At 42.1% G+C, this 14093-nt stretch overlaps 1 protein-coding gene across 9 annotated transcripts in view; it reads right to left on the minus strand.

The window, feature by feature from the left end:
- Window positions 1-615: 615 nt before the first annotated feature.
- LTBP1 (latent transforming growth factor beta binding protein 1) overlaps window positions 616-14093 on the minus strand; it is a 397389-nt gene continuing 383911 nt past the window's right edge. For all 9 annotated transcript variants that reach the window (XM_027033528.2, XM_027033527.2, XM_027033526.2 and 6 more), the window contains 3 exons: window positions 6775-6897; window positions 2709-2858; window positions 616-1624 (listed from right to left, as the gene is read on the minus strand). In XM_027033528.2, coding sequence (XP_026889329.2) covers window positions 1443-1624; window positions 2709-2858; window positions 6775-6897 — 455 coding nt within the window. In that variant the 3' untranslated portion in view covers window positions 616-1442. The remainder of the gene's footprint in view (window positions 1625-2708; window positions 2859-6774; window positions 6898-14093) is intronic.

A 14093-nucleotide genomic window follows, 5' to 3' on the forward strand; every position in this document is an offset into this window, starting at 1 on the left:
CTGAAACTCACTTTAACAATCACAAAACCATACAGACGTGTATAAGCAGGGACTAGAACCTCGCAAGCTGTTTTCAGGGTTCCTGTGCTATCTAGCTGTGATCTGGATCTGTGTCCTGCTTGCCAGGGCTGCCGGAACAGAGTACCACAGACTGGGTGACTTAAACAGCAAATTAATTTTCTTATCATTCTGGAGGCTAGAAGTTTGAGATCAAGGTACTGCAGGGTTGATTTCTTCTGAGGCGTTTCTCCTTGGCTTGGAGATGGCGGTCTTCTCCCCGTGTCTTCATATGGTATTTCCCCTGTGTGTGTCTGTCCTATCTCTTCCTATAAGGACACCGGTCATATTGGGCTAGGGTCACCCCAAAGACCTCATTTAACCTTAATTACCACTTTAAAGACCCCCGTCTTCAAGGACACTCACATTCTGGGGTACTGGGGGTTAGGACACCAACATATGAATTACGCGGGTGGACGCCATTCAGTCCCTACCAACATCTAACACATGTAATAATTAACCTGTGAAAGACTCTATGCTACTAGAGAACCGTTCATAAAAATAAATGAGGTGGGGGGAATATGACAGGTACTCATTGACAGTTACTCCCAGGTAGAATTTTTTTTCTAAAAAAATGGTGATTTATTTTGCTTTAACATACAATGGTAAATATATTGGGATCATCAAGTTTTCAAAAAATTTTGCTGGGCTTACTTTACACATTACAATACTAACATGAGCTCATTAATTCTTCCATTTTAATGAGGGAAAGGATCCAATTGATGCCTACTAGCAGCTTGGCTAAGAATGGACATTAAAATCAGACGATACACTGTAAATATAAAGTATTTTCCTCCAAATGTGTAGAAAAGTTTTGAGACAAAATTGCTGCCTGCTCCACAGGACAGACAGTTTGGATTTTTAAAAATGCTCCAGAACAGGAATAACATAACCCTGTGTAACAATACTTATAATACAGTTTAACAATATTTTATCAAAGACTTGTGCCCTTGAGCTTGAAAAAAAAAATCTGAAGAATAACAGCAGCCAAGGAACTGCACAACCAAAAAATGAAAATTATATAAAATATTTCCACCACTATTTAAATGCCAAATTTAATCAAGCAATAGTAAAAAAAACAAAAACAAAAACATCATAATACAACCTTCTGTTTAAAATAACAGCACTGTTCCGCCTCTTTTCCACTGAATTTTACATATGAACAGACTATATATACTGGTTTTTCAGAGAAATGTCCATTTGGTCTGTCACACCAGTCAGGCTCACACTGGATCCTCTCCTCTTCTTTGCGAGGAGACGCAATTCTGTGATGGTTCCGTGTTTCCGACATCCTGGGGTAGGTGCAATGTCTCAAGTATAATACATTTCTCTCTTTTCCTTTACACAGTGCAGAGTATACGGGCTTAGGTTATGTAGATCCTCTTTTACTCCAGGTCGCTGTCTTTTTCTAAATTCAAGGCGGTACTCAATGGCGTGCAGTAGTTGGGCTTGTCCGAAGGCACGTAGCCAGGCAGACACACACACTTGTAGGAGCCCTCGGTGTTGATGCACTTGGCATTCTTGCAGAGAGACATCCGGTTGTTCAACTCATCACATTCGTTTACATCTGCAACAAGCCAAACCATGCAGGTGAAGAAGTTCCAGTACCACCCCCAAGAGGAAACGTGGCCTACGGCTTACCTGATGCAGCAAGGCGTCTGGCCCGAACACAGCCAGGGTGTTCTCCGCTCTCCTCACCCCCGGACCCCCACCCCAGTAAACTGTGCAGTCTTTCTCATTATCGTCGGTTGCAAATACATGCAAGATAAGTAAGACTTTCTAGATCTGAAAAAGGTAGATGATCCGGAAGGCTCTAGAATTTCCTTCCCTGTATTTAACACAACAGGAACATTTTGTCAGCTTGACATCTTATAGTCAAAACTCAAGAAAGCTGGAGGAATTTTTCTACTTCTAAATTCCTTTCCACAGGTACAGAATAACAGATCTGTCTAGAGGAATACACTAAAGAAGCAAACAACTGAGCAGAGAGCCTTCGGGGCAGCCCCTGTAAAGGCTCAAGTTACCTTCTCAGATTTCTTTCCACAGGAAAGAAATGCACTCCAAACACCTGTAATAACCCAGGTTACCTATTTTCCAGACCCACCGCAGACAGAGACAAACAAAACTCAAGTGGGGAAGGGGGTTGCTACCGGAGGGAATGGAAGAGCCACAGAAATAGGAAAACCCTGTAAGTCAAGGGCCAGGCCCTGGAAGATGGCATTGGGCACATGAGGAAGAATTAATGTATGCTTACCAGTCGTTCAAAAATAGAAGCAAAGGCAATGCGAGAGACAGAGAGGAAGAGGTAGTTGTGGGAGGAACATTCTCCAAAATGATTACCATAAAAGTTGTATTTTTTTTTCCCCAAACATCTACACTCCCTTATGCTTGTGTCAGGTACTGGGCGAAAACACTATTTGCTGCAGAGTCAAAAGCTAAAGTTAGAGGAGTCAAACATATTACCTAGAATGTTCTGTCCTCTCGAAGTACATTCATACTGTTGTGAAACCATCACTGCCATCTCCAGAATTTTTCTCCTCTTCCTAAACTGAAACTGCAAATCTATCTTACATGTACTCGATTATAGGAGATCTGGCCACAGGGCACCTGGGGGAAAGAATAACTTCCGAGAGGGCACACATCATCCTTACCAACACAGGTCATCTTGGCCATATCCAAGTGATACCCATCAAAACAGTCACAGGTATAACCTTCCTGCACCCTCACACAGCGGCCATTCTCACATCCATTGAGGATGCCACATTCTTCAGCCTGCAACTCCTCGAAGCTATTTAAAAAACCTAGAAAGGAAAAGACAGGAGCCAGGTTAGAAATTTGCAACCTGTTTCCCTGTCTTTTAAAACTATAGGATTACTGGGGTGCCTGGATGGCTCAGTTGGTTAAGCATCCGGCTCTTGGTATGGCTCAGGTCATGGTCTCACAGTTCATGAGAGCGAGCCCCCTGTTGGGCTCTGCACAGACAGCGTGGAGCCTGCTTGGGATTCCCTCCCTCCCTCCCTCCCTCTCTCTCTTTCTCTCTTTGCCCACCCCATGAAAAAAATTAAATAAACTTTAAAAATTCTTATAAAAAAACTATACGATTATTAAGATTGTGGTTCATCATGTATACATATTTTAGACACCTATTTCAGATGTCTTAAAGTTAGCAGTAAAATTTAACACTGAATGTTATCTGTACACAGCATTATGCATAAGATAGAAGCTTTATATATCGTTTGTCCGTTAGTAGCCCTACATCTTGAATTCTGATGTTCTAAATTAAAAGCATAAAAAGTGACTAAGTATGGTTTTTGGGTTTGCTCTTAATAAACACAAGTGTTTATCTAAAATTCCAAATTTCCTGAGTTCTCAGTAGGGCAAATGTCAGAACAACGTTCAGGATGCAAACAATGGAAGTGACTATCACAGTTCAGCAGACATTTGCTCAGAACATCCATGAGAATTTGAGGCGGTGGTTTTTCACTTGGAGTTCCCCAAAAAGCAGTGAAAAGCTGGGCTGGCCTTGCTGTGTAACCTGTGTTTGTTTGCTCTAGCTTTGGAATGAGCCTTACAAAAGGGCTCTCAGGAGATCAAAGGATAAAGACAGTAAAAGCGACTTGAAACATCCTGATAAATGAGAAAAGTACATCATACTTGTGGTTAGAAAGTCAAAATTATTTTTTTAAGGAAACAAAGAAGTTCTTGTTTGGCTTTTTTTATAGTTTAGGTATCTTTAAACTGATTCAGAACTAGCGTTTAGTAATATAAACATATGAAACAGGCATCAAGAGTATTTAGCTCCCTTTCCAGAAAGAAGAGTTGTAAATATAAATCCACAGTGATACAAAAACACTGTTGATGTGGGCTCCCCCTTCAGAACCTCATCACGTTATCAGCTTTAAAAGGAAAAAAAAAAAAAATCAAAATATGACCATAACTCTGGCCTCTGAAGTAATTCTCCAGCGGAACTGCAGGGGGCAGCAAAATAACATTGTTTAGACAGGGCTGTAAGGTTTAACTCAGTGACTAAAAATTAATACATCCATGATAGGCACTTTTAAAAATTTTGAAGGGGAAAAAAAAAATTACAGACCATTAAGAATATGTCATCAGGGCCCCAAAGCCAGTTTGAGAAATACTTAAGAAAATAAAGTCTTAATCTATGATAATATTTTCAAATTCCAGGTACCATGGCAAAATCGTTTTGACTTTCTAACTGTTAAAAATTATTACAGAAATTAAAACATGGAATTAAATATTGAAAACTCTACACACATACATCAAGCAGACTCCGAAAAATACTTCTACACGAGTCAGCAAAGGACAGCCCCTTCTCAAAATGTGGTGGTCTCCTACTTTTGTAAATAAAGTTTTACTCGAACACAGATACCCCATTCGCTGACATGCTCTCTGTGGCTGTTTTCGTGATACCCTAGCAAGGCTGAGTAGCTGCCTCAAAGCCTAAAAAATTTATTCTCTAGTCCTTTACAAGAAAGAGCTGATTTCTGCTCTAGGAGATTCTACTTTTATAAAACTCTGCCTTAACTAAAAAACTGCCTCCGGCTACCAGTCCGATTTTCTTAAATAACCAGAAGGAAGGAGATTAAGAAATCTTAGCTTTCTTTCTATGTTGCTATCTACCCAATACAGTCATTTCTTTAGAAGGGCCGCAAAGTCCTTGTTCCTGGTCTGGGAAGGAGGAGCTATTTCTCATAAATTGCAGTAAGTTTAAAGGCCATTGATAGAGTCAGTGCTGGAGGTCTTAAAATTGCATCTCAGCTTCTTCTGTTACTAAATAGGAAATCGATGTGACACCAACATGTTTATTTCTTAACATTTGTAGTGAATTAAAAGAGTCCTGAAGCAACGTCAGCATTAAAAAAAGAAGGCACACGAGCCAGAACATTTCGACATGAAAATTCCTGGAATCTGGACTCTATCTAATGTGCTAGAGGCTGCACATAGAAGCTATGGGATTGGGTCACTGTTGCGTATAGACTTAACCTGTTATTTTGGATTTATGGGGCAGGCAAGCTGGGCTTTCTTTCAACCTTAATATTTCTTCTCCTTTTCTTCTTTTTAAAGGTAAATGTTTATTGACCTATAACACAGTCACAGGTAAGTGTCAAAATTGTAAGTGCCCAGTCTTATACCTGCCAGTGTATTTTGACACATTTCATGAAATAGTGCATGGTTGTATGTTGTTGATTAAAAGAAATAATCCAAGGTATTAGAAGTTATGATACTCTTGGGGCAGGGGGCCCGGCTGGGAAAGGGCTTCAGGGGCCTTCTGAATGCTGGGAATGTTCTACACCTGGGGCTGGGGGGTATACAGGGGCATGTTAATTAACTCAGCTGGACTGATACAATGCTGTTTTCACATCATTGTGCTGAACGATCAATGTATGCATCCATCAAAAACAAGAGGAAGGAAGGAGAAAGGAAGGAAGGAAACACTCTTTGACTCAGAACTGAAGCAGTGCCAAATGTAGCCACAAAGCTTGGGTTGCCCTCAGGAACCAGGTCACGGCTAGTGCGCTTCGTTCACAGGTAACAGGGCCCCAAGAAAGAAAAGGCGTCACTGTAGTCTGTCATTCAGCAGTGTCTCCAAAGTCCTAACTCCAACCCCCTGGCCTGCAGGGATTCTCCGTCTTGAAAATCTGGTGTAGTTTCACACACTGCAAGAAGGGCCCCTCTGTGAGATTTGGACAAGGCAGCTGGAAGCCGAATTTCCCCATTGCCAGTCCTGAAGGGGACACCACCTATCCTCTACCAATACTGTGTTGTGTATTTGAAAAGCTGTGGCTTCCCCCATAGAAACCTTTAGCTTGCACGGCTTCCTCGTCCAGGACACTCCCGGTTAAACACCTTCAGACATTTCTTCCTTTCTTTCTTTTTTAAAGCTTATTTATTTATTTTGAGAGAGAGAGAGACAGACAGACAGACAGCACAGACGCAAGCAGGGGAGGGGCAGAAAGAGAGAGAGAATCCCAAGCAGGCTCTGCACTGACATCGTGAAGCCCTGCACAGGGCTTGAACCCACAGGGCCCCTGAGATCATGACCTGAGCTGAAATCAAGAGTCGGACGCTTAACTGAACGAGACACCCAGGCGCCCCACAGACATTTTTTTCCTAAATGGGAACAGGGTTCACACAGGCACACTCCATCTCCCACAGAAAATCTCTGCCCACAAGACCAGGAGAAGCCACCATGCATCATTTCTTAATAAATCCCATCATGAGTGGATTCTAACAATTTCTGACCAGAAGAGCAATTTTTTTGACCTCCCACTTTAAAATACCTGTAGAGATCAACTTGTTACAGTTAACATGTCATTTCCTTATATGAAAAACGATGTCAATTATAATCAGGCTTCTAAGACAACCCCGACCCTTAAATTAGAACATCATGTAATGAGTAAAGAAATGATTTTGTTATGGATCTTAGAAGATGATTTTTTTTTTTTACTTTAAAGAAAGTAAAAGTAACAGCAGACCCTCCAGCATGCCAATAATTTGATCCAATATTTCTGAACTTGAACATGTATAAGGAGTATGCAGAGGATGGACAAAACTGACTTTCCAATTCAGCAGGTCTTAGAGTGGGGCCTGAAAGCTTACATTTCTGACAAATTCCCAGGGGCTGCCTTTTGAGAACCATTGACTAACCTTTAGTCAGTCACTTTAGTTTCAACATAACTGAAAAATTTTGCTTACGGTCCTGAATAAAATAGGGATCAGCTTCTGGAGCATACTGTTCGCTGAAGTCAACCAAGGCATCCCGTCCATATGGCCGCCGGCGTCCCGTGACGGGGATGTTACACAGCTGGGCATAGTCATCTAAGAAGGAAATGAAAAGCAATGTGAGACGTCATCACTGTTTGCTGGCCCCTAGACACACCCACTCGCAGCTCAGAGCAACAGAAACCGGCCAGGGCGCTGTCCACCATATGCTCCTGTCTCGCACACATGTGCACCACTGATCTTAGACCTCGTCTCCATATTCTTTATGGGAGCTGTATCCACCCACGCACAATGAAAAGCTAAACAGCATAATTAAGATTCTACACTGAAGACCAAAAACAGTAGCTGAACAGTTGGTAGAACGTATCCCAGGAGAGGAAGGAACTGAAAAGTGAGCCAGCGCTCAGAAAGCTACAGGCCTTTTGGAAGAATGGTTTTGCCTGAAACCAACAGGTGTTACCATTTTAAAGGACTGGTCATTCTCACAGACGGGTATGTTTTCACTCAAAAGAGACAGAAAAGTTGTATCTCTGGTGATCCAAAAAAGACGTAACCAAGTGAGGATGCCAGTAGGTACCATTTTATTTTAAGAGCAACTTTTAGAACTCTAAAATCAAGGCCTGGTCTGTATGAATGTAGTATTGCAGTAACAAGGACCCAGCCATCACATGGGACACTGGTTTTTCATTTGTTCCAGGGTTACTGAGTTTTCAAGGCGTTTCACCGTCCCAGGCCCTTGCCTGAATTGAGGGGCAGAGTTATTTGGCAGGTCTAGAGAAGAAAGCTTTAGAAGGAATGGCTTCATGTTCTCAATACATGTTGTATAGAAATATACTGTCCAAGGATTTATCTGGCATATGGAAGAAATCCTGGGGCTCCCCAGACTTCAGTAGCTCTTCCAAAACTGTGAGAATCCAGTCTGGTGGCCCCAGGACTGGATGGACACACTTAGGACAGTCACACAAGGCAACAACCACATCTGCCTGGACCACAGACTGGGGGGGTGGGGGAGGGCTTTACTCTCTTTTGTTTCCTCCTGTGACATATGAAAATAAAGAAATGCATTAGGGTTTTGGTGTGACCTCTCAAGGCTTTCTTTCACCCCCTACCCCCACTTAAAGGAGTCAGAGGTACGTGTGTGCGCGCGCACACACTCACACAATTCTCTCCTAGAATTGCACAAAGCAAGCCCAAGGCCAGAAAAGACCCTGAACACTGAATGGAGGGGGAGGGTGATGGTTGCTCCTTCCTCAAATTCTCCTTGTGGGGAAGCTTTCCAGAAACAACATACAGACCCCAGATACCCCAACACTTTTGCCTGAGATCATTTCATAAGAGATATTAATTTCATTAAGGAAACAGGTGAACCTGAAAAAAAAGATCCTTGACTTGCACCCTTCCCTCCAAAAAAACCACACACAACTGGAAGCGAAGAGAACACAAACGGTTGTCAGTTCTCCTTCAAGTTTGAAAAAGAATTAGGGATCTCCCTGTGAGAGCAAGATTGCTGAAATATTTACAAGTTTCAAGAGCTGAGGTCATTTTCTCTCATGGCTTTTTTAATATATATATTTGTTGCACATCTGAAAGGGAGACTGTTCGGTATTTTATATCCAAGCAACGGCTGTGATCAAGAGGAGATATTAAAAATAAGTTCATGTTCTTATTTTGTAAAACTAAATCCAGAGAAGGCTAAGCATGGTCCTATACACATCTGCATGTAGAGGAAACCTCGCAGAGACTCAAGGTCCGGAGCTGTTGACTGACATAGGGCTGTTGGGGGCTGTCTGGCCCTTAGGTCTGGGTCTTCCTCTTCCACCATGAAATGAGCTGGTCCCTAGCCTTCAAGCTCTCACCATCTAGCAGAGCAAAAGAAAGGGCCCAAATGTGAGAGTGAGGAGGAGGAATAAGAGCTTCCTGGAAAAGGTGGCGCTTGACCTGAAATTCAGAAGACAAGTAGGATTTCCTTTGCCAGAAAAGGTATTTTGTATTCATTTTAAAGAGGTTACCCAAAGGCATCAAGAAAGAAGCTCTAAGCTGTGTTTGGGGACTACCAAGGGGTTCCTAAGGAAGCCTTCTGACTGGATCCAGGCTGGTAAAGGGGAGCAGACGAACGGGGGTGAAACTTCCGGGACCGCCATATCTTCTTTCCCTTCCTTTCTTCCTCAGCCATGCATTTTTAAGATTCTAGAACTTACTGTCCTTTGCTGCTTTCCTTTCTCTAACACATTAAGCATTCCCAATTTCAAAACAGTTTTGGTCAGTTTTCAAAACTGACTGATTTCTGCACGAAATGTACGCTCTTTTGTATTTGAAGATGCGCTACATTCCCATCATCACCAGGACATGCATTTTGAGTTATCTTTCTGGGAACGTGGATGGGTCTACCCTAATCCATCCATGCTGCCCCTCCTGCTGTGCACATCTGCTCTCATTCTTGGCCAGGGTCAAGGGCGAAGCGAGTGTGGGGTAATGGAAGGAACATGGGCTCTGGAGGCAGGAAGCTGGGGCTCAAGTCCTGACTTACTTCCCAGCTTAGCAATTTGGGGCAGACCTCAGTTTCCACACCTGTCACATGGGGGTAATAATTCTTGTTCACCTACCTCTGTATTACTGATGTATGAAAATGAGATACTGTTACGGAACTGTTCATAAATTCTGAATCATCAAGAAAACGGAAGTTCCGATTTCTCTCATAGGTAAAAATCTCTAAGTCTCTATTGAACACTGGAAATAAATGAGGATTTTCAAAGACAGCTAAAGAAGCAATTTCAGTATTAGCAAAACGTACAGGTAGTTGTCAGCAGGCAAAGAAGTGTGCAGTACATTAAGACCAATGAAGGTCACTCTCTAGATGTTTTAAATATTGTTTCAAGATTATTTGGAATTTTTAAATACATGGAGGGGGCACCTGGGTGGCTCAGCTCGTTAAGGTGACTTTGGCTCAGGTCATGATCTCACAGTTGGTGAGTTCAAGCCCTGCGTCAGGCTCTGCGCTGACACCTCAGAGTCTGGAGCCCACTTCAAGTTCCGTGTCTCCCTCTCTCTCTGCCCCTCCCCCATTCATGCTCTGTCTCTCTCACAAGAATAAACATAAAAAAATTTTTTTTTTAATACATGGAGAGAAACTCTTGCTCAGTAAACAGAGAAAGAGGTCTTTGTGGACTTTGTCTCAAACAACTGGGGACAAAATCATTTACTGCCTTGACAGATACAATTATTTGGTCAGGCAATGAGAGCAATAGCATATTGTTGACACCAGACCAACAGAACTCAGAGTAGAAGGCACAGTGATGTCCAACAATTCTTACTGTATGCCTGAATCCTTCAGAGATATCTCAAGTAGACAGGTTTCTCATCATCTTCCAGGGGAGCAACTGGAATATCACAGAATTTTCTGAGTCTTTGGCAAGGCATCCTCCTCAGGACCTGGGCACGTGTCTATTTCTAGAACGTGCTGGGCTTCTGTGCACCCCAAGCTACAACCAGAGCCCATTCTAGCCTTGGTGATCAGCTAGTCCCGTGGCATGGTTACACTCCAGCTGGGGGACACAGTGAATCATGGTCAGCAGAGAGTACGGAACCCACTTCCCACGAGAGCGCACGAGCCTCTACTGGTTCTCCGTTTCACCTAGCTCAACATGCGGGGATGGACACATACTCTCCCTAGGGTCTTTTTCCTTCTCCACAACACCCTTAGGCACATCAACAACTATCAATCGCCTAGCTGTCTGGGGACCGATACAAAGGAATAGTTTTGCTCACCAGAGCTTGTGCTCATACCATGTATGAGCCACAATTTACAATGTGTTCATCCAGGATCCGGCCCAATATGAATGTGAAATGAACAGGAAATGGAAATATTCACACCTCAAAGCCTCCCCCCCTTATGCATTCTTCACCTCCCCAACGACAAATGCTAAGCTCTTGATCAAAGCTATGAAAAGACGGTGTGGGACACCGTCACTAAGTAGTCTCAACAAGATCCAGGCCATTGATCACAGTCCTTTCCCTGGCATGGCAGATTCTTACGACAGATGGTGCTGCTTTGATTTTAATTTTAAATTGAAAAAAAAAAAAGTTTAAAAATTACCCCCTGGAGCCACTGGGTCTGGGGCCTCTGCTGTCAGCAGCAATGGGAAGCACAGCATTATATCCTGGCAGGAAATCTCCCTTCCTGATGACAGACACATCTGCAGGGCTGGTCTGGACAGTCACATGTCACCATGCCACTCTGGCATGTGAGGACAATGGGAGGTGAAGTTTTAGTTCTGACTGAGGCAGATTAAATTCAGCTGCTTTTAGAAATGAAGACGAGACTGCATTTCATTCTCCACACATCAAGGCTAAAAACTCAGGGCTCCAACGTTTGAAGTGCATTATTTTCAAATACAGGAGAAACAAGGACCGATTCTTATGCATTAAGAAAAATGGGTCATGTTTTGCTCCAATGTCGAGACCAGGTGTTTTTCTTACAGACTTCCACACGTCTTATTGATTGATGATGGTGTTTGGAAAACACAGACACACAGCCAGGAAATGAAGGAAGAGGACGGGGAGAATGGAATTAGGATTTATCCTGGTGCTTGTGGAGCCAGCAGGACAATGGGCATTTGTCTTTGACTGAAAGTGGGAAAAGCTAGGAGATTAGAAAAATGGGAACCATTTACAGAAAATACCATCTAGCACTGATGATAAAGGAACCTGAAAGACAGCATGCCACTGGCAGTCCACACCCTGTGGGTCGGCCACCTGTTTGAGTGCCTCTCTACTTACGCTCTTTTCAGAAAAAAATGTTTACCTACAGTGTCCGATGAACAGACAGTAGCCTGCTTCCTAGATATTAAAACTTGCTGCGCTGTGAGAGGGAACAGGGTATACTAAAAAGAAAATGGACTCAGAGTCAAAGGTCTCGGGTCCTAGTGTTGTTTCTCTACTTTCTAGTTGCTTGGACTGGACGTATTTTTTTGAGTTTCATCCTCAACAGGATTAGGGTACCTGTCTTTGTGATATTAAAGGCAAGTCAATGTTTTATTCAGGGACTGACTCATTCATTCAACCAGACACAGAGAATATTATGGGGAGGGTGGGATTGGGGAGAGAGGAAGGTTATAATGACTCTATGACAAAGGTACATACACTGTGAGATGTACAGTAGTTTATCGGGACCACAGAGAAGGTCACCAGGAAGAGCTGGGGAAGGCTTCACCTTGGAGGTGGCATCTGTGGAGGCCAATAAGGTGAAGAGGAGGAGGGGATTAACTCAGAGTCATGGGCATATATAATGGATAAGAAAGCTTTAGGGAAACACAGTACCATGTAAACACTGGCTACTGTAGATCTCTGCCGAAGAAGAGTGGGAAAAAAAGGAAGTTAGTGAACACATACTACGAAGTTCCCTCATGTCAGGTGCTGCGTGCTTTTGCGTACATTTTTTTTTTCCTTGAAATCTCCGAGCATCCTCTGAAATAATTGTAATTAGCTCCTTTTGTTTCTGACTGATAGTGTAACTTGTCCTAGTTTAGGTGAGAGATTCAAACCTGACTTAGTCTATCTGCAAAACCATGTTCGATTCCACAGCTGCCCTTCAGAAACCCTGCAAAAAAAATTATGAAATCCATTCCCTAGACCTTAAGCACCAGGTAAGTACTTAGTTCAGCAATAAGCATTTGTGACTCAAATTCCAGGGAGAGCAATAACCATGAATGTTGATGAGCTCAGCCCCACCAGGGTCAGCTCTATCATTAGCAGGATTTATGTTTATTGAATTTGCTCGATTTATTAGGTGAAAGAGATCAAATTGCTTAATGTTCAATTAAATTGTACTTGTCGAGGACAGGGAAGTAATGAAGTCTAAAGTCTTGGCAAGGTTTACGTTCTGCAGGACTCCTGTAAATGTTAATGCTCTAAGGAAACTCATGGGCCACAGACCAACTGAGCTCTCCCACCCCAGCAGTCACCTAACACTGCCCTTCCAAACCCAGTCACTCACTACGTTTCCAACAGATTGCTGTTTATTTAGCCAGACTCTACTGGAGAGACAGATTTGTTGGGTATGAATGCCAAAAACTGGAGGTTCCCTTTGCCTTCTAAAACCTGGATTCAAAATTTATGCACTTGTAATGCCATTAAATCATGCCACACACGAAAACCCTAAAATAATGACTGATAACTTACGAACTTCTTATTAAGGATTGCGTGAAAAAGGTTTCTCCATTTCTAAATACCCAGGGCTTTGGAAATACATCGTTAAGTCTTACATTCAGGCAATCTCTGGGGAAATTGGGAAAGAGGTAACCTCTAGTGTTTGATAAGAGAGACGAGTGAACAATACAATAAACAGGCAAACAAGAGGAAAGTTCAGCGTGTTAGTTTTCCTAAACCCTTCTACATTATCATTTTCTAACTGCAAGGGCAGATATATCAATTTATTTTCTTCTTTCCTGTTCTCTAAATATCACCCTGAAGTGATGATCCGAGAAGTCAACAATTAGAAAAAGCAGGTTACTATTATATATCAGGAATACACTGGTTTCTGTCTTTATTTTTGCATTAACCAAGTAAGTATTATTTTAAAACAGGAACTAAGTACATCCTTAAGGGGGAGATTGTACAACATGGTGGATGTACTGAGGCCACTGAAGTGTTCACTTGAAAATGCTTAATTTTATGTTATTTAAATGTCACTTCAAAAAAAAAGTCAAAAGAGAAACAAAAATAATACAGGAGAAAAAAATGTTTCTATGTTAAGTCTAGAGTTCATGTAACCTTTCTATTTTTAATTGATAGAATGAGGAAACTAGAGTAGTTGATCTCTGAGATCCTTTCTTGCTTACATATTTTATGATTTTGAAGACAAGTTTTACTATTAGGCTGAAGGATCTAGAGAAGACAATTTGTCATGGAACTTTGTGGTTGGGAATAGGAGGTAATCACCACTAGGTGCCGCTACTGAGCTCACCTGGGTGGTTTCAGAATGATGGCCAATCATGGAATTTAACACATTGTAAGCAGTCTGTCTTATATCCGTGAGGTCAGTCTCATTCACTTTTCTGCTGAAGAAATGGAGGTCTAGAGAAGTTCTAAAGGCAAGCCAGGATTGACTCTCAAACCGTAACATTTACTAAAACAAATTATTAAAATGTAAGGGTAAATATAATTGGGTTTTAGTGTATATTATTTTGACCTTGTTTACTTAAGTTTAGAAGCAAAGAAAGCTATATTAACATTTGTTCAAAACTCTTGATTAATATTCTGAAGTATAGATCTCAAGGTTATGAGATAAACATACA

The sequence above is a fragment of the Acinonyx jubatus genome, chromosome A3, assembly GCF_027475565.1.
Source record: "Acinonyx jubatus isolate Ajub_Pintada_27869175 chromosome A3, VMU_Ajub_asm_v1.0, whole genome shotgun sequence".
In the NCBI taxonomy this organism is placed as follows: domain Eukaryota; kingdom Metazoa; phylum Chordata; class Mammalia; order Carnivora; family Felidae; genus Acinonyx; species Acinonyx jubatus.